Source organism: Aedes aegypti, chromosome 2, assembly GCF_002204515.2.
Source record: "Aedes aegypti strain LVP_AGWG chromosome 2, AaegL5.0 Primary Assembly, whole genome shotgun sequence".
Taxonomy (NCBI): Eukaryota; Metazoa; Arthropoda; class Insecta; order Diptera; family Culicidae; genus Aedes; species Aedes aegypti.
The window spans coordinates 49,101,406-49,128,457 of NC_035108.1; the positions used below are offsets into that span (position 1 = coordinate 49,101,406).

A 27,052-nucleotide genomic window follows, 5' to 3' on the forward strand; every position below is an offset into this window, starting at 1 on the left:
ATTTAATTACATATTTATTATTTTATTTATACTGTTTCTTCTCCATTACTACCCGAGGAGGAACAAATAACTCCCCAATAACTTATGCATAGGGCTGTGCACAATGACGATTTATCGGTATCGGCGATATTCCAATGTTTCAATATCGGTATCGGCGATATATCGGATTTGACATTATCGGTATCGAACCGATATCCGATATTTTTCAATGATGCGATTTTCAAACAATATCGACTATTTCGGGCTCATTTGACACCAACTGTTGCATTGTGGAATCAATTGTCTGAGTTTTGCAGTTATGGTATGTTATGTTTAGCGGATATCTAAAATTCCGTCTAACTAGTTTTAACATAATCGTTGAATGTTGTCCTGAATATTGGACAGACAATAGTTTTATCGATATCGGAAAATATCGGGTCAAGAGATATCGGATATCGTATCGATAAAATCAAGCCGATAATATCGATAATATCGATATTTGCACAGCCCTACTTATGCATACCATATTTTGGTATCATACCAAAATTAGGTATTGTTCAGTTGTCAATACCTCAATTTGGTATTATAATGGTATTGAAAAATATCTTGAAAAACAATTAAAAATACTTCATTGAGGTATTAAACAGCTATTGAGGTCTGCTGGAGGTATTGAACTACAATTGAAAAATTTCATTTTTATATGAAAATCCATCAAGTATTATTGAGGTATTACAATACCTGATCTAGTTATCAGTTTGGTGTTCGTAGAATATGCTTGAGATATTATTTGAGGTATTTTACCTCTTATGCAGGGCTAATTCATACCTCATTCAGGTATGTAGTATTGGAAATTATCTGGTATGGAATACCTCAATTTGGTATTCAGTAGTTATTTTCTTCTGCTCGGGTAGCCTAAATTTAAACATTTTTGACCTCTGAAAATGTTGTAAGGCTTCCCGAGGAGGAACAAATAACTCCCCAATAACTTATGCATACCATAACATAATTTGTGTACCATCCCTTCTCAAGAAGTTTTTCAGTTTTTTCCTTCGAAATGTAAACGATTCATCAGAATTAATTTCCTCCCTATGTTATACACTTTAACGGTGTAAAAAAAATTGAGGAAAGTTCGATTATGTGACGGTGATAACAAAAAAATGCTCGCAAAAAGAGGCTGACAAAATCGGGTCGTTATTTACCATGATATTTTTTATAATCAAACCAGAGCTAGCTATAACAGTAAAGAAGACTTTATATTGAAATCGACAATTAAATTGTTGCATGACCGTTTATTGGAACACACAAAAATACCCAATAGGGGCGATCCATTAATTACGTAAGGGTTTATGGGGGGAGGGGGGGGGGGGTTTGAGATTTCTTACGCGGCATACAATTTATTTTTAATTTTCATACAAAAAATCTTATCATGGGGGGAGGGGGGGTCGAAAAATCCCGAAAATTGCCTTACGTAATAAATGGACCGCCCCATAGCCGCTCACAGGGTTTTGTGTTTCTAACATATAAAAAAAAAATATTTTAACAAATAAAATAATGTGGGACGACTTAAGTGGCGAAAAGCCATTCAAGTAGATTAATAATTCATTTGGAAGCTGTTGATGTTTCTCGAAGATATCCGTGCCAAAAAAGATTGCATTTTAAACGAAAAATTAGTTTTTAGGGCTGTTTCAAATATTTCATAACGCTTAAATTGGACATTTTGGACACCCACCCATCCCCTCGTGACGCTTTTTGTATGAGCCGTAACAACGTTAGGACAACCACCCACCCCCTAAAGCGTTATGAAATTTGTGAATGGGCCCTTACACTATGGAGCGGTAATAGGGCATGAGCGGCAACTGGTTCACTGATGGTAATTGAAATCCTAAAACTCTTAGTTTAACCGATTATCCGATACATCTAGGCTGTAACCGACCGACAACATGACCTTCTGTTCGTTAATTTTGATATCAGCATGATTGTGCCACAGCTTCTCCCAAAACAATTTCAGCTGCTGGCGAAGATTGTCCAACCGTTGATCCGTCACTGACCTCGGCAGCATCATTTGTAATTCGCATGGATAGGATTTCTTTCGGTTGTAGTCGATCGCTTGAAACGCGTCCTCTCCATTGAAATCCTTCAAAATCAAAGGGTTTTGCGACAGATTAACCTGCAATGATCGACGTGTGAAGGTTTTCATAATTTCTTCTAGACTTTTCCACGTTAGTTCGGCGTTGAACGACAGATCGACGATTCTGAGTTTCTCGGCAGTGGTGCTCAATGGATTGATTATTAGGCTTAGATCATGATCGGTTAAGGCACAGTTGCTTAGGTTCAGTCTTATCAGCATGTCGAAGGCTTGGGTTTGAACTGCCGTGGTCAGGGCAAATTTGAAATCTGGCAGTTTGCCTAGCGATGTCAGATTCAGTTCGATTATCATCGGGGTGTGCGGTTTGGATAAGAGGTATTCGATTGACTTTTTGTTGAGTTGGTTCTCCGACACGTCGAACACCTCAAGGTTAGATATGTCGAGATGTGGTTCTGCGTAGGTAAGGTTCGTTATAGCCGTAGATGCTAGCCGCAGGATTTTCAGTCGTTTAAGTTGCTGGCATGCAACGGTCAGTGCTGGTAAACTTTGATCTTGAAGCGGATTTCGACTGAGATCCAGCTCAGTCAAGAATTGATTGGAGTCCGCGATTGGAGTTGATAAGAGGGAAACGCCTTTATACGTGATGCGATTCATCGAGAGGTTGAGCACCTCAAGTTCCTTGAGGTTGGGTAGCTGCTGGGCGAGGTTGGCTACGACGGAATCCGTAACTTTGTTCCAGGAAAGGTTGAGCGTCTTCAGATGCTCATGAGTTGCGAGCGCTTTGAAGAGGATATCCCACTGGCGGTCGATGTCATGGGAAACATCTCTGGGAAGGGTGAAATTGTGGTTGATGTGTACGCCCTCTACCGCTTCCACCAGCTTGGAGATGAGTTCTAGGGAAAAAAAGAACGTAATTATGATTTACGAAAATTCTTCCTAGGATTCTGAGAGAATTCTTCTCTGAGGTTACAAGAAAATCCTGCCCTATGATTCTGAGGAAATCGTGTATAAATATCTGAAAAAATCCTGTCTTAGAATTGGGAAAGAATTTTGCCTTATAATTGTAAAATAATCCAGCGCTAGGATTCTGAAAGAACTCAGTCTCAGGACACTAAGATGTTTTTTGTTTTCATCTAAAAGGTTTACAAAATACTGATATAATCTTATCTCAGAATTCTGAAATAATCTTATCTCAGTATTCTGAGAAAATCCTTATCCACACGGAGAAATCAATCATATTTGCTGGTAGATCAATCATATTTTACATTGAATTTCAGTCAACCTTAATGTATGGTTGATTCAACAATATCTATGGTTGGTTTAACTATTTGGTATGATTGGTTCAACTTCACAAAATAATTGTATCAACCATAGATAGATAATATACAATCATGACAATGGTATTATTGTTGATATTGTGTTGTCAAAACCGATGCGAATCTTCTTTATCGACATCGCAAAATTGCGATAAAATGTAAAAAAATATGGGAGCAGGAATACAAACAACTATCTCGCGGCACAGCTCATAACGTTTCTAGGTAATAATGTGCGGAAAGCTGATTCAACAATAATATAATTAAAATATTCATGTGATGAAAACAAATGGAAAATGGAAACAAAACCAAAGCGATTGGGCAAACCTAGTGATCCTTTATAGAGAGATAAGCGGAAGTAAAACGGAATGATTTGGCAACAGACCAGCAGTGCTGATTTTGCTCGGCGTCGAGAATAATATTGTAACACGGACATGACTTCCTCATTGCTATAAAGTGTATTTTGTTTCGTTATAGATCTTTGAGCTAGAGATGGGCGAACCGTTCGCGAACGGTTCCAAAGAACTAGTTCTTTGCGGTGAACGAAAGAGTCATAGTTCTTTTTTTGAGAACGGTAGTTCAGCAAGAACGGTTTAGTGAACGCTAACTGCGAATGAACGAACGCAACGAACATGGAGAAGAGAACCGTTCGGTATGAATTCTTTCATCGTTCCCGCCGAACCAACGGCATAGAAAAAACTCCGCTGTTGGCTGTACCCTGCCCTTCCTACGTCCACAAGACGCTGGTTATGATTCGGTGCGACGAATGAGCAACGAATGAAATGTGTTTGTGTTGGTTCCTCGTCGCTTCGCTCATTTCATACATGCAATACCTATTTGTTTGGATTAGCTGGATAAGGCTAATTACGGAAGGACAAGGCTTGGCGCGCAAAGGAATGAGCTCATTTATTTTCATTTATTTTACTATAATTCATTTATACAAGTTTCAAAATAAATGCATTCTGTTCAATATGATCTTGTCAAAATTTTCTAATTGATAATAGAATCATAATTTAGCAGAAAATTCCAGCATTGACTAAACAAATCTTTCGTGAGTCGTAACAAATACATTATTTGAAAGGCGAAAATAATAAGCTTTTTTTTAAGAACGAAAGAACGGTTCAAAAGAACTAGTTCATTATCAAGAACGGAACGAACAGGAAATGTTCATTGAAAAGAACTGTTTTGCCCATCTCTACTTTGAGCTACATATCAAAAGTAATAAACAGCCGAAAAAATCAAAAACTAAAAATCGCATTGATATAAATTTGAAAAAAGTAAAACATTTAATTTTTTTGCTTCGTGCAAAATTACTTTTACCGAAATAATTTCAAGCGGATTACATTACTCCGCAAGAAAAATTCAAAACAAACATAACGCATGTTCGTTTGGCTCACACTTTGACAGAAATGTCAGCTTCCGCGAATCTCTCTTATAAAGGATTTCTAGGCAAACCATACTGTCAGTTTAGAAGCACCGATAATATTACGGTTGTTAAGAAAATTTTTCGGTTTGCGATAGCCGCAGAGTTCTACCGCAGCTGTCAAAGTTCTACCGCAGGCTTCAAAATCATTCCATCATTGAAGCAAACAGTTCAATCATAGTATGCTTGAAAGAGAAAACGCTATAAAAAATAGCAACAAACAACGATCATCAAGACGGTATCCAAGGTATCATTGAAGCCTACTGATGATTCACCAGTGCAAATCAATTATGTGACAGCTGCGGTAGCTTTTCGTTGCACCGTAAAACGGAAAGTTTTCCCTAAAATTGCAATATGCTTGTAATAATTGTATCCAGGCATGTTAAAGCAACTATCGGAAAACTTATGTCAATCATGCAAGAATTTTCTGCGTGCAGGATTCTGAGAAAACCTTATCTCAGGATTCTGAAATAATCCTGTCTTCCAGGGTTCTGGGCCAATTCTGTTCCAGGATTCTGACATAATCTTATCTCAGGATTCCGAGATAATCTTATTTTATGATTCTGAGGTAATCTTTATCCCAGGATGCTAAGATAAGATTATCTCAGAATTCTGAGATAAGATTATCATGTTCTAGGATTCTGTGAAAATCTTATCTCAGGATTCTGAAATAATCCTGTCTCCCGATTCTGAGGCAATCTTATCTCAGTATTCTGAGATAATCCTGTTCCAGTATTCTGTGATAATTAAATCTCAGGATTCTGAGAAAATCCTGTGTTTGGATTATGAGATAATCCTGTGTCAGGATTCTTAGATAATCTTATCTCAGGATTATGAGGTAATCTTATCTCTGGATATTTGGATAATCTTATCTCAGGATTCTGAGATAATTCTGTCTTTGGATTCTGAAATAATCCTGAGTCAAGATTTTGAGGTTGTTAGATAATAATGCTCACGGATTTGGAACCAATCCAGCTTCAGGATTCTGAGAGAATCTTACCTAAGGAATGTGAGTTATGTATTTCTTTTCCATGATTCAAAGAGAAACTTTCGTCTGTTAGTACTGTTCCAGGATTGTGAGAGAATACTGATCCCGGATTCTATAACAATATTGCCCCAGGTTTTGGAAAAATCCTGCTCCACTTCCTTAAGGCACACTACAAAATAAGAATATACCTACCAACACCACGTTCCTTGCAGCAGTCCTTGTAGAACGCGCACGGTTCCATCGCTTTAAGCTCAGTCAGGTACGAGTATATGATAGAATTGGGACCGTCCAGCAAAGTCGTAAGCGGATCGGTTTCCAAGCAAAACCCTCCATCCGATCGAAGCAACTTCAGCAGGGGTCGTTTGCCATGTTTTCTGAAAATAGAAAAAAACGTTAGGTATTATTAGATTTGCTCGATCAGAAACGCTCATCTAACGTACATTCCGTAGCGTTTGACTACTTCGTTGACTAGCCATCCCACGCTGATTTGCATGATCTGCTCCGGATCGTAGGTAATATCGATCGACTCACCTTCGACCATAACTCTCACCACGTTGGGCGGCAGGGTCTTCACTGGGGTTCGTTTTTCGGTGAACGCCGACATCGATGACATCGATGGGGACTTCTGCCCGTAGATGTTCTTAGTCGGGGACATCAACGAAAAGGGCGGACTGACCGATCGAGACGACGATACGTTGAATCCTGCCTCCAAGAGTGATGTTTGATTTCTGTTGAAGCTTCCGTTGGATAGCCGTCTTGAACCCCTGGATTGAGTGGACGGTCTTCGAGAGAAGCTTCTCCCGGATGCATTCATCAGAATCTGATGCGCATCCGAACCACTGTCCTCCGAAGAGGCTCGCCGAATTCGCCGTGATGATGACACGCTTACTAGTTCCGGTTCATCCGAGTCGTACTCCAAAGCAGTGGTTGTTATGGTCTGGTCGGAAATTGGAAGCGGTCTCTGTGGACTGGTGTTCCGATTGTTGGTTCGCTTGGGAGTCCGCCTTTTCGGTTCGAGGTATTCTGCTTCCGAATGGAATTTCTGTCGTTTTTTGTTCGGGCCCAGATCATCGATCAGCCAGTCGTCACCGATCTCGTTGCTGCGCAGGAAGGCGCTGCGTTTGCTCGGTCCTGGATTAGGATCTTTGAGAGGGGATACGATCTGAGCCCGCGCCCCGTTTCCCTTCCGCAGAACTTGCATGGCGCTGCGGTAGTCGTCTACTCCGGTCGATCGGCGCGCGCTTTTTTCGCGAACACCACTTTCTTCATCGGACGAAAGGCTGGAATCGTCCGATTGGACAGCTGGTGGTCGGTTCTTGGAAGCAGTCCCTGATGAAAAATATTATAAAAATAGTTTTATTGTAACAATACCATATTTTCCTAAAAATCCATAACAGAACTAAATGAATTTTTTCAAATCATTTAACACCTCAATTCGTTTACCCTATCTGGGGAATTGATTTAGCTCTCAATTTAACCTTTCGGGGGAATTTATTTACCCTATAGGAAAATCGGTTTTTCGCTCTCGGGGGAATTGATTCACCCTCTCGGGGGAAATGATTTACCCTCTCAGGGCGATTTATGTACACTCAAAAAAATCCAAACGTCATTGCTACGTGAAAAATCACGTAGATCATTCAAAATTCATTTTACCTCCACTTCACCTGACTAAGATAAAGATCACTAAACCATTCATAACCACCAAATAGTGACTCGGTAATTTTTACTGAAGTTACCTATCGCTTACCTTACCTTACCAGTCAGGCTAAGGCCTGGGTGGCCTCTGCTGTACGTAGGAGACGTCTCCATTCGACTCGGTCTATGGCTGCCCGTTGCCAGCCACGCATTCTGCGAAGGGTCCGCAGATCGTCCTCAACTTGATCGACCCATCTTGCTCGCTGCGCACCACGTCGTCTTGTGCCGGTCGGATTGTTTTCGAGAACCATTTTCACCGGGTTGGTGTCCGACATTCTGGTGACATGCCCGGCCCATCGCAGCCTTCCAATTTTTGCGAGGTGGACAATGGTTGGTTCTCCCAGCAGCTGGTGCAATTCAGAGTCCATGTTTCGTGCCCATAGAGGAGTACCGGTCTAATCAGCGTCTTGTAGATGGTGAACTTCGTGCGATGGTGAACTTTGCTCGATCGGAGCGTTCTGCGGAGTCCAAAGTAGGCACGATTTCCAGCAACGATTCGTCTCTGGATTTCTCTGCTGGTGTCGTTGTCGGCGGTCACCAGTGAGCCCAAGTACACGAATTCTTCGACAACCTCGATTTCATCACCGTCAATATTAACTCGAGGTGGGGGGCGTGCCGTGTCTTCTCTTGAGCCCCTCGCTATCATGTACTTCGTCTTTGACACATTGATGTTCAGTCCGATTCGCCTAGCTTCAGCCCTTAGTCGGATGTACGTGTCCGCCATCGTCTCAAAGTTACGTGCAACAATATCAATGTCGTCGGCGAAACCAAGTAACTGAACGGAATTTCTGAAAATCGTGCCACTCGTGTCTATCCCCGCTTTTCTTATCACACCCTCTAAAGCAATGTTGAACAGTAAACACGAAAGGCCATCACTTTGCCGTAACCCTCTACGAGATTCGAAGGGACTCGAGAGTGTCCCTGATATTCGGACTACGCACATCACTGTTTCGATCGATTGTATCATAGGCCGATTTAAAATCGGTGAATACATTGTATTCGCGGCATTTCTGCAACACCTGGCGGATGGCGAATATCTGGTCCGTTGTAGCTCGTTCGCCCATAAATCCTGCCTGATATTGTCCAACGAATTCTCTAGCAATTCAAGACTAACAATTCAAAAGGCCTCATCTCCAAAAAGTAAACAATGAGAAAAATGCAATCTCGTTTTGTCAAACAATAAATCAAATTTATATTATGAATTTAAGCTTTTTATGTTATTTTATCGTCCAGAAAGTCGATGGATAAACTGATTTATAGCTATGAATATTCATTACTATCATTTTAGCAAAAAATCCTGCTAAAAAAACGAGTCAAAGGAAATGAGGCTTTTATTTCACCAAAAGCTGTGCAGCCCTTTTCATTTGTGCCCATAGACGCCGGCCGACGCTGATGAGGCCTGTGAGTTGACGCCTTTGTTTACTCTAAAATGTGTTGAGGCCTTCTAGTTGTGGCTTGTTTTTTCATCATCTTCTGATGTGGCCTTTTGAAAATCATTCAAAATTGATGATGAAATAAGAAATTTGAAGTGTAGAAGAATGTTAAGTGGTGAAGTAAAGTACATGGAGATCCCTACAGCAAGAGAAGATTCGTGCGGTCGATTAAATATGTGATTGATTGAACCCTTCGTCATCCATGAACATTATGTATGTGCTACGCGAGTTTGTCGTCGAGAAAATGTATGGAAAATTGGTTCAATTGATATAATATTGCAATTAAACGTTATTTTTCATGCAATTGAAACCAAATCGTGTTTTTGTTGATAATTTGTGAAGTACAGGCAGGCTGACACAGGTATTATTAGGTAGTATGATACAAAATACATCTCTTCACAGGAACCCGAGAGAAAATTTGATTATGTTCGCTGTTGAAACTATCGCTGTGTAAAATAATACAGGGAGCGGAGCGGCTGAAGTATAACTTGTATCTGCTAAGTAAATTTGAAACATTTTTTCGTAATTTTAGTTGCAATTTTGATGTTTGTTTAATAGGCCTCAACTCGGTTTCAAGTAAATATAGAAATGGGGCCTTTTTGGGAAAAGGCCGCATTTACGATTAATATCCTAATTATCGGGAAATGAGATGGGGCCTTTTAGAAAAATGATATTTTTTCAACTTTCATGCATATTTTTGCATGACTATTGTATGTTACAGTAAGAATAGGCTCTTATACACTTAAATCAGCAGAAACCCGATTTGTTTACATTTTGGACTTGAGGCCTTTTCAATTGTTGGTCTTGAATTGGTGATAGACGGCGGCATAGAATTTGGAAGAGTACCTTGTAGACGGCGCTCAAAATTGTGATCGCACGATAATTGGCGCGATCCAACTTGTCGCCCTTTTTGTAGATGGGACACACGACACCTTCCATCCACTCCTCCGGAAATAGTTCCTCCTCCCAAATCTTGGAAATAACCCAGTGCAGCGCTCTTTTCAGTGCATCAACACCGTATTTTAGCAACTCGCTCGGAAGTTGGTCCACTCCAGCGGCTTTGTTGTTTTTCTACCGTCTAATCTCCGTTTCTACCTCTTGGAGATCTGGAGGCGGAAGTCTTTCGTCGTCCGCGCGTGCACCCAAAGTAATTTCCGTGCCACATCCGCTACTGGCCACATCACCATTAAGGTGCTCGTCGTAGTGCTGCCGCCACCTTTCGAACACCTCACGTTCGTTCGTGAGAAGATTTCCGTTACAGTCTCTGCACATGTCGGCTTGTGACACAAAGCCTTTGCGCGATCGGTTAAGCTTCTCGTAGAACTTCCGTGTGTCTTTAGCGCAGAACAACTCTTCCATCGCTTCGCGTTCTCGTTCTTCTTGATGGCGCTTTTTTCTTCGGAAGTTCGAGTTTTGTCTGTTCCGCGCCTGTTTATACCGTGCCTCGTTCGCTCTCTGCGGTGTTGCAGCATTCTCGCCTATGCTGCATTCTTCTCATTCTTCAACTGCTCCCATTCGCCGTCCTACCAGTCATTTCTCTGATTCGGGGTCGTTGGACCTAGTGCTGCTGTTGCGGTGCTACCTATGGCGGATCTTATGTGCCTCCAGCCATCTTCAAGAGTGGCGGCGCCAAGCTGCAGGGCCACTTACAACTGCTGCGCGTATTCTTGGGCTACTTCTGAGTCCCGTAGCCACTAGATGTTAAGCCGCGGCGTTCGGCTTCGACGCGAGTTTGTCACCGTCGAAAGTTTTGAGCGCATACATACAGCAACTAGGTAGTGATCCGAATCTATATTCGCACTGCGGTATGTGCGAACATTGGTAATGTCAGAGAAAAAATTTCCGTCGATTAGAACGTGGTCGATTTGATTCTCGGTTAGGTTATCGGGTGATCTCCAGGTGGTCTTATGGATATCTTTGCGGGGGAAGAAGGTGCTTCGAACTACCATACCACGGGAGGCTGCAAAGTTGACGCATCGTTGGCCGTTGTCGTTAGATACGGCGTGCAGACTGTTCCGCCCGATCACCGGTCTGTACATCTCCTCTCGTCCTACCTGTGCGTTCATGTCGCCAACAACGATTTTCACGTCACGCGGCGAGTATCCGTCATAAATCTGCTCCAGCTGCGCGTAAAACGTCTCCTTCTCGTCGTCGGGTCTCCCTTCGTGTGGGCAGTGTACGTTGATGATGCTGTAGTTGAAGAAACAGCCTTTTATCCTCATCTTGCACATTCTTGCGTTGATCGGCTGCCACCCGATAACGCGATGTCGCATCTTGCCCAACACTATGAAGCCAGTTCCTAGCTCATTTGTGGTGCCACAGCTTTGGTAGAAGGTAGCCGCTCGATGCCCGCTTTTCCACACCTTCTGTCCAGTCCAACAAAGTTCCTGCAGCGCTACGATATCGAAGTTACGGGGATGTAGTTCGTCATAGATTATCCTGTCGCAACCTGCGAAACCAAGTGACTTGCAGTTCCATGTTCTAAGATTCCAATCGTAATCCTTATTTCGTCGCGTGGGTCTTTGCCGATTGTTCCGGGTCGTATTATCTCCTATGTTATTCGCAATAAGGTTTTTTACGGGTGGCTTATTGGGCCTACGCCAACACTCCTGTCTCGCCGGAGCGCCATCGTGCCAGCTCTGTTTAACGTCTTACCTAACTCTACACGCAAAAAAATTGTGCGGTAAAAACTACAATTTTAGGGGATTAACTTAAGCGCTCGCACCGGCAATTTTCAGCAGACCAGAAATGCGCTTGATTTTAACATGTTTGTAGTCGAAATCAGATTGTTGTAAATTATTTCTGTCAAATGTACCAGTAATGTGGTGGGATGTACCGTAAACATAGTAAATTGGTCTGAAATTGCATCACATAACATATGTGGAACTCCGAAGTGAAAGCGAGTTGAAAAGTTGTACCCACTTCCAGCTGCTGGCAAGTGGTATATCTAGTATAGAAGACATCGAACTGTCATTACCAAGAGTAAACAAAAAACATATGGTTCGATCAGTAGACCAGTTGCTGCGAAGATTACAGACATTAAGATCGGGGGACGGACGACAACGTTGGAAAGCAATGTCTGAAGATAAAACATATTTATTTTTTTCATCAAATGTTATTTTTTTCTGCTTTACTATTTAATATTCATGTTTCATAACCACAGAATGTGATCGTTTCGAAAATATTATTTCCTATCAAAAAACTTCCTATTTCATAACGTGAAAAAGCTTTTGCCTTCGAAAATCCTTCCATTTATGCACCTAAAGAATATAATTCTAGCATAACAACATAGGTATCTAATACATTGACTAAATTATCTCGAATTCGAGTGGTGTAAATCTCATTCTAAAGTTGTACCATAAATAGTTATTTTCATTATTTTCGTTGCCACTCTGGATGTATGTTATCTTTGGTTCATTTCAATACAATGCCACATTGGGCCAGACCGCAAAATTAGATGAAAAAAAAAAAATATTTTAATTATGAAGATGATTTTTTAGAACACTTAGGCAAAAATGTTACATATGATGAGGACTACATTTTGACATTAAGTGACATTAGGGTGGCCCAACAAAACACGGAAATGGAGTAGACATTGCAATATGCACAGAAAACCCGCAGCAGCAAAACAAATCCAGTGAAAACTATCGACATTTCAATCAACAATCTTCAATTATTGCCTACTTAGACTAAACTATAAAATTGATAGCCAAGAAATGTCAAAGTCAAATCACCCCCCTTTGTTTTATAGCTATCGTAAAAGCTGGATTGTTCTGATAAAATTCATTGTAGTTTCACATTTTTTTTTTATTACAACAAATCGAAAACACTTATTGAAAACAACAAAAATATTTATTATTTTAAATAGCTGCGTGTTGAACATTACTGCAAAGTTCTTAACATAATTTGGTTGAAAACTTTTAAACTGAGTATTTTTAGCATATTATACTTATTTATATAATGTTTAGATTTATATTCCGAACACTTGCGGCTTAGGCTGACTTGAAATCCAACTAATAGGCAAAAATCAGCCTGTATTGGCGATAAAAATATTAATATATCTCCTTTTATTGTAAGTTTTTCTTAAAAGTATTGAATAATATTTTGTTTTTGTCAATCACTGTGATTTTTCTGCCGCATGTTCCGAACAGCACGAATAAATCCTATTCATATAAATAATTTAAGATACAAATTAATCTAAGCTGGTTTATCTGACATCGAGCTAGAAAGTTATTACTACTCCCAGGGTATAAAATAGGTTCAAACACAATAAATTTGAGTTGCAATTGACTTCCACTTCCTGGGAATTGGATGACATATGTAAGTGAAATATTTCAACCAACACGCCATACAAAATCCGCGTGTTCGGAATATGATCCCTTTTTTTAATCATCAATGAATATGTTTTGATTCATTGTACATTTCCAATGAATAGGCTGTGTATGGTTGAAAGTGATCAAGTTTAATTAAAAAAAAAATTTGGCTGCAAAATTGCAATGCTTATTGGTTTTGTATAAAAATTACTTTGCAATTGATAAGCATGTGCTTGAGCTTGGATCAGTTTACATTACAAAGAACAAACGTTCAGCTTCATTGAACAACATGTGTAAATGCTTGTAAAAGCCATTGCATAGTATGTCGTTATGTCATAGATATGTACTCTGATTATTTCGCTTATTCTATTTAATACATTTCATACATGTTATTACTTATCCACTAAAACAATTGTCGTAAATACAAAGGTGCATTCGATCTCTATTACAAAAGGTTTGTATTTATAAAAGAAAAATATAAACATATATATATATATATATATATATATATATATATATATATATTCGATTGAGAAGATTTCCGATGGTTTTGACTTTGTTTTTGTCAGCACTCAACAATATTTTAGCTAAAATCATGAACTTTCTGTAAAATATGTTCGTTTTCTCATCAAAATTGAGTTCTGTTTGATCCTTCGTCCTAGGCGTTTGTTCCTGCGGGGGCGGCGATGGGGACAGGATCAAACATGTCGCGCTTAAAAAAAGTTAAAAAGTGTCGTGGTCCGCTAGTTCTATTTGATCCTTCGATCTTGACGCTTGTCCCTGCGGGGGCGGGCGATGAGGGCAGGATCAAACATATCGCGCGTCAGCCGAGTAGTGAAATGAAAAAGCGTCGCGGATTGTTAAGAGTGTTTGATCTAATGATCGTGACGCTTGCTCTTGCGTGGGCGAGTGATAAACAATTGGTCGGCGTACAATGCGTTTATAGGGGCCCAGATAGCCGTGGCGGTAAACGCGCAGCTATTCAGCATGACCATGCTGAGGGTCGTGGGTTCAAATCCCGCTGGTCGAGGATCTTTTCGTAAAGGAAATTTTCTCGATTCCCAGGGCATAGAGTATTCTCGTACCTGCCACACGATATACACATGCAAAAATGGTCAATTGGCACCGCTTGATTTTACACGAACTTCAGAAGCTGCTGCTGGTTTAAACTCTGTGTAAGATTGATTTCAAGGTAAATATGCTTTGAATACCGAAGAATCTCTGCATTACTTCATATTTTATACCTGATTTATAACCTCCATCAATTATAGCACGCGAAGGCTACAACAAGACAGACCAAACTCACAAAAATAGGGAAACAGGATTCAAAATGCTCAGATTGAATATAATAATATCACAATCTTTCAAGTTTGTTTATATTTTCCAATTGGGAATTAGTTTTCTTCCAAAGCCTTTAGGTCTTTGCCTAGAGCTGAAAATCTCCTTAATAAAGCTATAATAATAATAATTTAGGTCTTTATTACAGTTAAATTCAATGCAAAACCATCTAGATCCTATTGAAACGCTTCGTAAAGGCTACCGGAAAATACACGTAGCTCTTACGTATAGCGCCGGTGGAATGGACGAAGTTCAAAAGTTCATGCGTTCATTCTGGGCTACCTATGATTCACGTAAGAGCTACGTCGAAAGTGCGATGGAAAAAAAACACGTATGTTTTCACGTAACAATGACGTTTGAATTATTTTGAGTGTACCCTATAGAGGAAATTGGAGTTTACATAGAACGTGGGATAAGTAGGCGTAGAAGGGGGAACCGGCACATGCAATGCTAATGGCTCGATCAGCCGAATTGCAACTTCATCGCTCGGAACACTCTACAAGACTGAAGCGTCGGTCACGGCATACAAAATTAACAAGGTAGGGCAGAATTTGATTGGGCATAATTTTTATCGTAACGTATACCATCCGGACCACTAGATCATTTTTTTTTCACAAACTTGTTCGAGGTGGATAGGAATGACGTCGTCAAGTAGTTGTGAGTTTTCGAAATATAACACCTTCTCAATATTGTACACCATGGTGTCGGTGTCATTCGTCTCTTCTCTTCCCGTGCTTCCCGTTTGCTTAGTTTTCCATTGTTACTGGAATTGTATGCCCTTCTGCTTATTTGATATCTTCTCTAGTACCCCTCTCAATCCCTTAAATTATTTGTTCGTCTCACCTTTAGTGCTTCCGTATCCGGAACTGCGAGTGGTATGGGCCACCGAACGGGTTTCATGGTTTTCCGAGTCGGAATCCGACCGCCCTAGACGATTCGGACGACGACGCGTGGAACGAACTGCCCCACTGGGAGATGGTTCCAATTCGATCGATTCGGGTATGGTTCCACCTTCCCCAGGTTTGATGCCAGCTTTATCGAAGCAACTAATAATTCGATCACGAACAGACTGGTAGAACGATTTTCGCTCGGAAGGAAGGAAATCTTTGACGCCATTGTACCAGTTTTCCAGAACGTTTAGGGTAGTGTCTCCGGAATCGGTACGAAGTGTGCAATTGGCTCCTCTTTCGAGCAACAGTTCTACGACTTCCAGGTTTCCGTTGGAACACGCATCGTACAAAGGAGTGATTCCGTCACAGCTGGTTCCCCCTTTGTCGTTTATGTGCGCTCCCCTGTCCAGAAGCATTTCGACAATCTCTTTGACGCCCTTATTGCAAGCCTCGTGCAATGGCAACCATCCGGCATGATCTCGCGGGTTGATGGGATGGCCTTGTTCCAGAAGTTTCTGAACCAAAACCTTATTCCCATTGATACAGGCCTGATGGAGCTGGGTTTCGCCCTTATTGTTCCTCTTGATCTGAAAGGACATTCCACGTTTGCGTGATGCTCGGGACTCGGGCTGCTTCTCTGCTTGCTTTTGGGAACTATCGTCCTCAGATTCGGTCAGATCTTCTAGATCCACATCTTCGCCGATGTCTGGAGTGCTTCCCTCTAGGGCGGCCGCCGTTTCCGCCTCATCCGGTTCATCGTCCGACTCGTCAGTAGCATTAGCGTCGTCTGGAAGATTGAGATCGATTCCGAGATCGGCTGCTTCCTTCTCCAGGTTTTCCGCCACCAAGTCCATGCAGTTTTTCCTCAACATCGCAATGCATCGTTTGAGGGGAGCCCTTTTATTGAAGAATAAGGAGAAGGTACAGTGAGACTCGAGAAGATAACTTATGTTATAATTGCCTTAAAAAAGTAACTTAGTTTTCAACCATTGAACGTGAAAGGATAAGTAATAAGTAAAGTAATTAAATTATATATTATAATAATTATATAATTAAACAAAAACGTAATTCGGTACTATATCATTTAATTCCACTAATTTGTAACCTTTGACAGATACGGGTATTTCGACTTCAACTGTCTTCAGTGTAGTGTACTAGAAACTAGTACAAGACACCGAAGACGGCATTACAGTTAAGGTCGAAATACATACGTATCTATCAGAGGATATTCTAGTGGAATTGAATGGTAGGTATAGTACTAAATTCGGTTTTCATTTACGGTCTACAATTATTAAGCTCGGCTGCACCTACCTTTGCAATGACAACGACTGGAGCTTTTGGGCTTCGTGGCGAACCCGGCGATACATATTCTCGATTTCGAAATAGTTGCGTTTTTCGATTTCGTAAATCTCGCTGATGCTCAGAAGAGTGTTGTACGCTTCCTTCGGTTCGTCCTTAATCAGTTCGTATTCCTTCAACATGTATTCCAGTGCCGGCTTATACTGCTTGTTATCCTTGTACGTTTGATAGAGACTCACGTAAATTGGAATCAGCTGACGGTCTGCTTCTCCATTGAGTTCGGCGCATTCCAACATTTTCAAATAGTAATCGATCGCTTTGCCGAAATTGTACAGTTTGCAAGAACCATCGCCCATCTTCTCATACAGAATTTTCTTCTTAGCATAATTGGTGGTATCGGTCGTAATCAATTCATCCTCCACACGACAGATCGCCACCAGAACCTTCAAGTTCCGTTCAATGCTCTCGGCATCCGAAACTATCGGCGTTTTCATGTGATAAGCCTTCTTGAGAGCCTGCTTGGCACTCTGGAAGTCTCCCATTTTGATCATGGCATCGGCCTTTACCGAAAGTGTCTCGCACATTTTCGCTGTCTTATCGCTAAGCCTTGATGCCACTTCCAGTGCTTCATTGAGCAACTTCAATGCCTTAGCGGGATTGTTCAACTTTCCGTTGAACAACTGAGCCGTAGACATCAAGCACAAATGTTCCAGGTCCTGGATGTCGTTATTCTGAGCGATCTTTGTAGCTTTCTGCATATACTGAACTGCTTCCTCCAGGTCTCCTTGGTGCTCTTTCGTTACTCCCAGATTCAGTATGGCTCGAGCTTCCATATCCGACTGCTCTAACCGGCCCACTTCCTTTAGGTCTCGACACAGCTTCAGGCCTTTGACGAAGGCTTTCTCGGCTTCGCACAGCGATTCCTTAGCCGCTTCCGCCCTTTCGCAGCTCTGACCTTTCAACAGATAGGTCCTCCCGATTGTGATGTAGGCTCTCTGCAGTTCCACCTGTTGAGAAAGATAAATAATGTGTAGATGATTCGAAGGAGAAAGAACATTGTTTCAAGAAGAATTAAAGTTTAAAACACGACGTAAAATGTGTTGTTCTTCATTATATATGGCTTGCATATTAAGTTTAACTCAAATCACTCTTGTGTATGTTGCAAATGCATTGAATTGGCAACTGAAATAATATTGAAATAAATAAAAACATTAAATGATGTACAAAATTACAAAATACGAGGCATTTCCAGATCGTATACGGCAGTGGCGACTCGTAACCTCACTTTCTACCTGTTCTACGACTCTAAAAACGACTAGTTCGACAAATTTAGATTATACATCAAAAAGTTAATTATTGAAAACGTCTTTTCTAACTAATCTCTACTCATTACATGCAAATTTGTTGCTGAAATTCAAGAATTTCTATTCGTGGAACAGGTAGATTTGAGGTTAGGGAATCGCCACTGGTATACGGTATTGGGGGCCACCTTTTAAGATTGATCAATTTGGTTCTAAAATATAACAACACAATGCAATGTCGAAATTCATATTTATGTTTGTCGAAATTCATATTCATGTTTTCGCTAAAAAAATGACAAAAGTTAGCATAGACGCCAAGACCGCAAAAAATCAATAGTTTTTAAATTATGAATTAGGTGGCTTAGGTGTCCGATACTGGAGGATCACCCCTACAGTTTTTAATTTATATCTGTTTTTGTTTATAGTAGGGTACAAAAAAGCTACAAAATCCTGGCCTGTTGTATGTTGACACAGTGTGAAACTCGCGTTAGGCGCGCTTAGCAACTAAAAAACTTTCCCTACTGCTCCTATGCCTCGATATTCCCCGAACTACATCACGCAACTTCATCGGGGGAGGGCTGTGCTCATGCACTTCGTCAGTCTCAGCCTCTAGCTGTTCTGCTAGTTCGCTGTTGGAGCTCAGAAACGCTGTTCACTACGACATTTCTAAGGTGTCTCTGCGACTACTCGTTTTGCCCAATTGGCGGTTGAAATCTCGCCGGGGATTTGTACAGCCTTCTGTGCAACGACACATTTTACTCTTGGGCTGACCTCACGTCAGAGCCCTGCCGAACTTCTACTGGACACTCATATGCACCTCCACGGTGCCCCGACAGACCGTTATTATGTAAAAAAATTGTCCATCAAATATGAGTACAGGGCTCGATTTCTAAGGTCATTCTGCACCTCTGGGCTAATTTTTAAAAAAATCCCTAGGCGGAATCTCGAGAAATCCTGATTTGAAGTTTTTGACTTAAAATTTCAATATTATTTATATGCAAATTACACAATAACGCCGGGGAAACCTAAAAAAATCGTCCAAAAAGACGTTTCGCCGTCTTAACTAGTATATAATTGTTATGGATGTTATATTTATAAATATTTTTAACTAACTCAACTAACCAGCGTGGTTTGAGCATGTTTTTATATGGCTTAAACCAGTAAGATTAGTTCAATGGAATGAAATCTAAAAAACTAAATTTCAATTTACTGATGATGCTTCGTTCGAAAAAAGTAAAGCTTTCAATGGTTAATATTATTTATTTACAGCTTGTTTTTCGACTTTCACACTAAGTGACCAGCCCACTGAAGTCTGCCGAATTTATTTGCTTCTTTGTACTACTCTTGTATGCGTCAAGTTTTCCACCGAGTATTGTTCTTGAACTTTACGACAAAATTAACGTATTCTTAGTTGTGTGTCATGATTGACCGCCCGCAGTTGCTACTCCGTTATTGCAAGAACAGCTGTACTTACACAGGGAACCAACAGACGCTACTCGGGATCAGTATCATCCTCAATGTATAAATACTGGTGCTCTTATTATTATTATAAACAATAACGGTGCCGGCTGCGTCCGAATGCAGGTCAATTTGGGAATGGGAGGGAAATGTTGACGTGTTACTTGCTTTACAGAAGCCGAGGACCCTCTGTACTTCCACAAGAAAACACTGGGAGTTTAGATTGGTAAACGATAAATATATAATTCAAAATGAATACGTGAGCATATACACGAATGACCGCACTATCCAAACCAGACACGATACTGATTTCGTTGCTCGCTCGACAGGAGCATACAACAGGTTCAACGTATCAAACTCTATTGACGCGTTTTTTTTTTTGTTTTTTACCGGCGCATTTCGTTTTTTCTTCCGCTTAACGCGAACCGGACACAATAGATCCGGATTCCGTCGCTCGCCCACAAGGAGCATGCAACAGATTCAACGAATCCAACACTACTCCAATAAACAGATGACAATGAATTGTATAAAAACAAATTACATGGTAACAAGCTAAGTAAGACAAGAACTAGGACTCCCAGTGATGTTGAAACTTTAGTAGTACTTATTGGGTTTTTTATGCAGTTGTTGAAAACTATGTTAATCTTGGAACACTTTTGACATGTGGGAATGATGCTCTACATGTAGACAAAACCCTGTTGTGGCTAAGTATACAGAATGCGTTAATTGTAACGTAAAGTACTGAGGACAATACTTGGTGGAAAACTAGACGTATACATCATGAGTAGTACCATATGTATAAAGAAGCTAATATTTCCAAATAAAATAAATACGGCAGACTTCAGTGGGCTGGTCACTTAATGTGAATGTTGAAAAATGGGCTGTGAATAAATGATATTAACCATTGAAAGTTTTAGTTTAATCGAACATGACAACAACATTAAATTCATATTTAGTTCTTTAGATTTCATTCAATTGAACTAAACTTACTGGTTTAAGTCATACAAAAACATGCTCAAACCACTCTGGTTAGTTAAGTTAGTTAAACATATTTATAAATATAATTAATTTAAAAATTATATACTAGTTAAGAACAGTTTGGCCGTCTTTTTGAGCGATAGTTTTTAGGTTTCCCGGCGCTATTGCGTAATTTGTATATAAATAATATTGAAATTTTAAGTCAAAAACTTCAAATCAGGATTTCTCGAGATTCCGCCTAGGGATTTTTTTAAAAATTGGTCCAGAGGTGCATAATGACCTCAGGAATCGAGCCCTGTACTCAGATTTGATGGACAATTTTTTTACATAATAACGGTCTGTCGGGGCACCGTGACCTCGCTACTCCATACGACGACTCGTTATCCGCTGCTACTTTTCTAGTTCTCCTGGTGGACCAATTGAATCCCGCTGTCGATCCAGCGATTCCAGTTTGAGTACGACTTATTATTATTATTACCAGGTCCGCTATTACGCTACGCCCGCTCTACTCGATCAAGTCCTCGACGGAGGAGTTAGCCTACTCCGATCGCCGCCTGGAGCTCTCTGGTCTTCACGCCATCTCCTTTGCAGCGACTAGAACCAATGCACGAATTCACTAATTTGTCGTTTAAGTGGAGCCAAATTCACTTGTTTCCATGGTCACATAAATAACACGGCACCACTCAAACGTCAACTAGTGAACTCGTGCAGTGGTCCATTCTGCGTTATTCCTCTGTGCACCGTATTCCAAGTGCTTCCATGCTGGCACATGTTCTGCACGATGTTGTCCGGATTTAGCGGATTTAGGACGCTTGCAATTTCTGACATCATCTCGCTACGTATATCCTTGAATCGAGGGCAGTCCTGTCAGCTTCTCTCGATTGCGTTTGATTGTCAACGCTGCAGCCCGAGCCGGGACTCCATATCTCAATCTGGACGATGAGACGGTCGACAGAAGAGGCGTCTTCTACTGCTTCTTGGTCCTTCGGTGTGGGGCATGATCCTAGCTACAGTGTAAGCTGCTTTCACAGCCTTTTCGCAGGCATAGTCTACGTGGCTGTTGAAGTTCAACCTGTCGTCGACCATTACTCCAAGGTGCTTTGGAGAACGCTTCGATGAGATTGCGTGTCATCCGACGTTGATTTAGAACAGCTGAACCGCCTTGCAGTTGCTGACCATCACTACCTCCGTTTTATGATGAGCCAACTGCAGCTTGGTTCAAGTCATCCATATCGTCCGAATAGCAGAAGTTTACCAAGAGTATCCAGCAAGCATGTTGGTCTATATGAAGTAGGATATCCTGGCAATTTTCCCGGATTTTGCAGCAACACCAGCTTCTGCACCTTCCCTCTGCATGGGAAGCAGCCTTTCGCTAGACACTTCTACAACGCTACAAAAAATATCTGGGAACGATTGCTGCCCTTAGCCCTACGTTAGGGATACCATCTGGACCGGAAACTTTGTTCTGCTTCAATCCTTTGTGGTGTGGTCTTGGGAAGTGGATAAAATTTTATACCCAAAAAGGCCCTCACTGAATAGCTCAAGAAGCTTTTTGATAGCGGCGCATGAACATGTTCTACCATGAATTCCCTAAAAACTATGCTTTTTTTCAGGTTGAATAAAAAATTCTCTGATAATTCCACCCTCCATCATTTTTAACATTCGTGTGAATATTGACCGTTATATTCTAGTGGAACAAATCTCGCTTTGTCCCCACTATTGCTTTAGTTGGTAATGTAGCCATAATTGGTACATCTACCCTAGCCTTTGCAAAGTAAATAAGCGACTTGGGTTCCTCCGATCAAATCCCTACCTTGTCCTTCTCATTGCGCGCCGTGTCCAGGTACAGCTTCTCGTACTGCAGGGCTTTCTCGGACTCCCCCAGCAGCATAAACATTTCGCCAATCATCCGATTGGCCCGGCCCACTTCCATTTGCATGTTCAGCCGGTTGAAGGCCTTGGCCACCAGCTTGTACTCGTTCAGGGCCTTCAGATGCTCGCCACGGTTGCCGTACAGCTCACCCAGCTTGCGACATGTTTCCGCCAGCTGTTGCAAGTTGCCCGCTTCCGAGGATTTTTTCTTCCGTCGGAGGAGTCCTGCAAGGGCAATTCAAATTTGAAGAGATGCTACTTCCAGGAAGTGAAAATGAAAAAAGAACTTACGCTGCTCCTCCAGTTCGTAGTCGTCGCTCATTTTGTGTTGTTTTTACATAGTTTACTGAAATTTAACTATTCACTCGTACTGTCTCACTTTACTAACTAAATTTGACTACAAAACACGCAAATATTCTTAAAATATTATCAAATTTAAGGTAAAAATATGTTTTCCAGCACGTTTGCACAGCCAAAAAACCGCGGCATCCAGACAAGACACTCGAAGTGCCCGCCTTTTGTTGAACGGTATAAAGGGATGCTCAACATGTTTTGATTGTCGATTTTATTCGTTTGCACACAAAGAAAAAATCAAGACTAACAATTCAAAAGGCCTCATCTCCAAAAAGTAAACAATGAGAAAAACGCAATCTTAGGTCGTATGAATAAAACCGAGTACTTGCTCATGCTCAACACGATTTGTGCAAAGTAAAGTCTCTGAGCATTTACTCAAAACCATATGAATAAAACGATACTTTACTCAGAGTAAGTTCGAATTTCGAACTTAGCATTTACTCTGTCAAAAGTATTGTTTTCGTTTTGATTAGGTATCTGATTTTTGCCACGAGAAGAAAGCCAGCGGTGCACAGAAGAAGCCCGTGCCGTTTGTTGCCGGCTGATAACGGATCCACTAACCCCGGCGGAAGATAACTGCCAGCATCACATCTTCCTGGGATGCGTCGATGAGCGCCACTTGGAAGAATGGATAATATGAAATTATGGAATACGTCGAGGGAAATCAACGATGTGGCGCAAAACGATCGGTCACCGCAAAGGTAAGTGTTTGGCACTTATTTTGTTCTGTAATATATTTATGTTTGTCCTTTCTAAATAGCCATAATCGATGAGTGATAAGCTTCAGTGGAATCGGTACTGGAGGGCAAGTCAAAACACCAGCGGAGCAAGAAACGGCAACAAAACCCTCCGAATCAGCTACAAACGGGAATATCCGGTCGACACCGACGAACATCGTTTCCATCATGGTCATTGAACATTTCCATCCGCACATTGAACGGAAGGACTTCGGTGAGGACATGCCACGACCATCCCCAGGAAACTAACGTGTTGCTGCTAGTGTTGTTCCTGCAATCGCTGTTGAAATCCTCATCGGGCTAAATTGGCGTTAGAACAGGATCGAGATCCTTAGGGATGGTGTCCGGTGCTGGAGGATCTTTCTCGTGATGATTTCATGATAAAACGATTTTCATCAAATATCCTTAAACGTATTTAAGAACACACTTCAAAAATCTTCTTACGAATAGATACTGGAACTCGATAGATTTTGAGATAACTTTCTGAAGAATTTTTGAAGAAATTTTCCTATAGGGTAGGTGTACCAGTTATGTTCATAGGAGTTCCCTTCTTCTTTTTCTTCTTGGCATTAACGTCCTCACTGGGACAGAGCCTGCTTCTCAGCTTAGTGTTTTTATGAGCACTTCCACAGTTATTAACTGAGAGCTTTCTTTGCCAAAGTTGCCATTTTTGCATTCGTATATCGTGTGGCAGGTACGATGATACTCTATCTATACCCAAGGAAGTCAAGGAAATTTCCATTATGAAAAGATCCTGGACCGTCCGGGAATCGAACCCAGACACCCTCAGCACGGCTTTGCTTTGTAGCCGCGGACTCTAACCACTCGGCTAAGGAAGGCCCCTTAGGAGTTCCCCTTTTCGCTATATGTCAGAATTCTATTGTTTTCAAATTTTGAACTGTTTCGTGTGTAGTTAGATATCAAATCAAGAGTATTAGAATATTCAAAATATATAGAATGAAATGTAAAAGCATTCGTAATTTGTCCAAATTTCCATTTCCATTTATCCAAACAGGATACAACTATGGTCATTACTGGTTCACTTTCCATGTGAATCAGAAATTTCTTAAAAGGCCTATCAGAAATTCTTCCTGTGTTTCCCATCAAAAAATATTCTCAAAACAATCGATAGAAATTTCGCCGAAAATCTTCAGCATGATGGGTGATCATCTCTAGCTGTACCGGGAAATTTTGGGCTTATTCTACGGAGTGGCGTGAGGTGAGAATTCTCGATTACTTTTTCAAATAGACGTAAGTAACTTTTATACGGTTTTGAGAAAATTAATTAGGAAAAATCACAATCTATCTTTTAAAACTGTTTTAAAATGAATCACCTTTTTAAAATTTTTTTGCCGTGTACTTCGCTCAAATTTTGCATACACTCAGCTCACGTTCAAAAACTAGGTAGTTTCTATTATTTCTCACAAAAATAATTATAAGAAAATGATAAGCCGTTTCATTCAGTTACTTTCGACGTTTTTCTACCAGTGTAAAATCGGCTCAAGTAGTGTTTTGTTTTGATTCGTGGTTAAGTCACTTTGTCTCTCCATATAGCGGGGCGGCGAAAGTAGTGGTTAGGTTGCGAAAGTTGAAAATGTTACTTTCGTCGTTTTGTAAATCCGGAAATTAAACGTTCTAAAAGTGAAAAGTTGAGTTGGTACAGAGCGGTACGTGTAGAATTCCGCCTGCTTAACACGTAGGATCGATAAAGTAAGTGTGTATACTTTTTTGACTTGAGTCTGTATGAATAATTTTTCGAGAATTGTTGGTCTCGTGTACTACCCATAAAAGCATAACTGGCCCATATTAATTTTTGAACCAAAACCTTTTTTCATTACAACGTTTATGTTTTCATATATATTTCACTACGCATATACATAATTGTATGAAAATGTTATGGAAAAATATGAAGTTGACGTAGTTCCATATTGAAAAATAGGGGCATTACAGTCTTTTTATATGAGCTTTCAACCCAAATAGCAACTGCAAAATGTGAAATACTACACATATTGGACATTCTCACATCTTTTTATAAATTCTAAAAGGAATTTTTGAAATAAATAATAAAAAGGACAAACAATTACTACATTAGAACATTTTTCCAAATGTTACAGTATTTATTTAGGGCTTCTCAAAAAGTACAATGATTTTTCCAAATATTCTAAAATTCAACTAATCATATGCTTAAAATTTTCTACCATATTTTCGAAGAGTTTCTTCGAGGTTTGGTGAAAAAATTATTCTAAGAAAATCTCCAGGATTCATTTTAGAGATTTTTGCACTAATCTATCCACTGAAAAATAGAAAACCTTCAAAGATATCACCAGAATTTATTTAGAGAGCCTTCGGTAGAAGTTCTTCCAATGTTATCTTGAGGAATTTTGATTAAGTTATATTCACAATTTTCGTAGTAATTGCTCTTGAAATAATTTAAGAATACTTTCAATGATTTCTTTAAACAAATTTCTACGTTAATATAATAATAATTCCATCAGGTTTTTATTTTGTAATATTACAAGCAATAGCATTAATGCTCCATTGCCTGAAAGCTCTTGTCATTTGTCGAATAAAAGCAATGTCGCATCAGTTTTGTTGATATGTACAGTTGACTCCCCCTTACTCGATATCGAGTTAGAGAACCATAGTAAAAGTTGGTTTTCATGGCTAACTCGATGGTCCCTTCAATAACGAGTAAGGGAGAGATGACTGTAGTAGAATACGTGAAATGTTATAATGATTGTGGTTACTTGGAGAGTCTTGAAATAGAAGAGTTTACGAGAACTAGTAAAAAATGGTACAAAAATATATTTAACCAAAAACAACAGCTTAAAGGCGATTTGATTTTTTTTTTTGTAGTCACTATATATAGCAATAACTACAAATAAAATCAAATCGCGATTTAGTTTTTATTTTTGGTTAAATATATTTTTGTACTATTTGTTTTAATCACTGCACAATGGTCGGGCTCCATATAAAGGGGCGGCCAAAACTACCAAAAACTTTTTTGAGATTTTCATTATTTTTCTACCTTTAAAATATACCTCATGTGTTATATTATTATGATCCTCAATTGAAATCTATCTAAAATTTAAATTTCTATGACTTTTATGACGGCAAACCGGCTGAAGTCAAAAAATTGAAAAATGTAACAATAAAATAAAGCACAAAATTTATAGTTTAGGAATGCAATATTTCCCCAAAGTTACCCACTTTCTGAAAGCTTATAGTTCAACACTTTTATCGAGCATGAGGATGGAAAAAAATATTTGGTTGAAGTTTTAATACTATTCAATATTACACTTTAGTAATTTTGATGATATTGAACATGAAAAACATCTCTTGTCGCGTCATGTCGCCGCCATTTCGAATATTGCACATCAAAAAGCATCCTTAGATCTAACAAAAAACCTTTAAAATTTTTGCAGAAATTTGCTGATTTGCAAGTTAGAGCTATTTGAATAATTTAATATTTTACATATTTTTGGACGATATTTTTCATACAAAGTTTATTTGAAATATATTTAACCTCTATTCATACACATTTTGATCTAACTCGATCAAATATAAACAAAATTTGTGCTTTCAGCCCAGTTTG

General features: G+C 40.0%; 1 protein-coding gene and 1 long non-coding RNA gene across 3 annotated transcripts; one reads left to right on the forward strand and one right to left on the reverse strand.

Annotated features, from left to right (window-relative positions):
- Window positions 1–1,162: 1,162 nt before the first annotated feature.
- LOC5567635 (tonsoku-like protein) lies at window positions 1,163–22,880 on the reverse strand. Its single transcript, XM_021840797.1, has 7 exons — window positions 22,658–22,880; window positions 22,308–22,591; window positions 16,770–17,764; window positions 15,412–16,355; window positions 6,230–7,118; window positions 5,982–6,163; window positions 1,163–2,958 (listed from the first exon to the last, which is right to left on the reverse strand). Exons 1-7 carry the CDS (start codon window positions 22,686–22,688, stop codon window positions 1,871–1,873), a joined length of 4,413 nt encoding a protein of 1,470 aa, XP_021696489.1. The 5' UTR covers window positions 22,689–22,880; the 3' UTR covers window positions 1,163–1,870.
- A 158-nt stretch (window positions 22,881–23,038) lies between these two features.
- Window positions 23,039–23,923, forward strand: LOC110676849. Of its 2 annotated transcripts, XR_002500781.1 has the most exons (3): window positions 23,039–23,131; window positions 23,215–23,421; window positions 23,481–23,923. It is a non-coding gene; the product is annotated as an uncharacterized LOC110676849 (long non-coding RNA). The 2 variants fall into 2 exon arrangements; XR_002500780.1 differs by lacking the exon at window positions 23,039–23,131 and having other exon boundaries at window positions 23,173–23,421.
- Window positions 23,924–27,052: the final 3,129 nt, after the last annotated feature.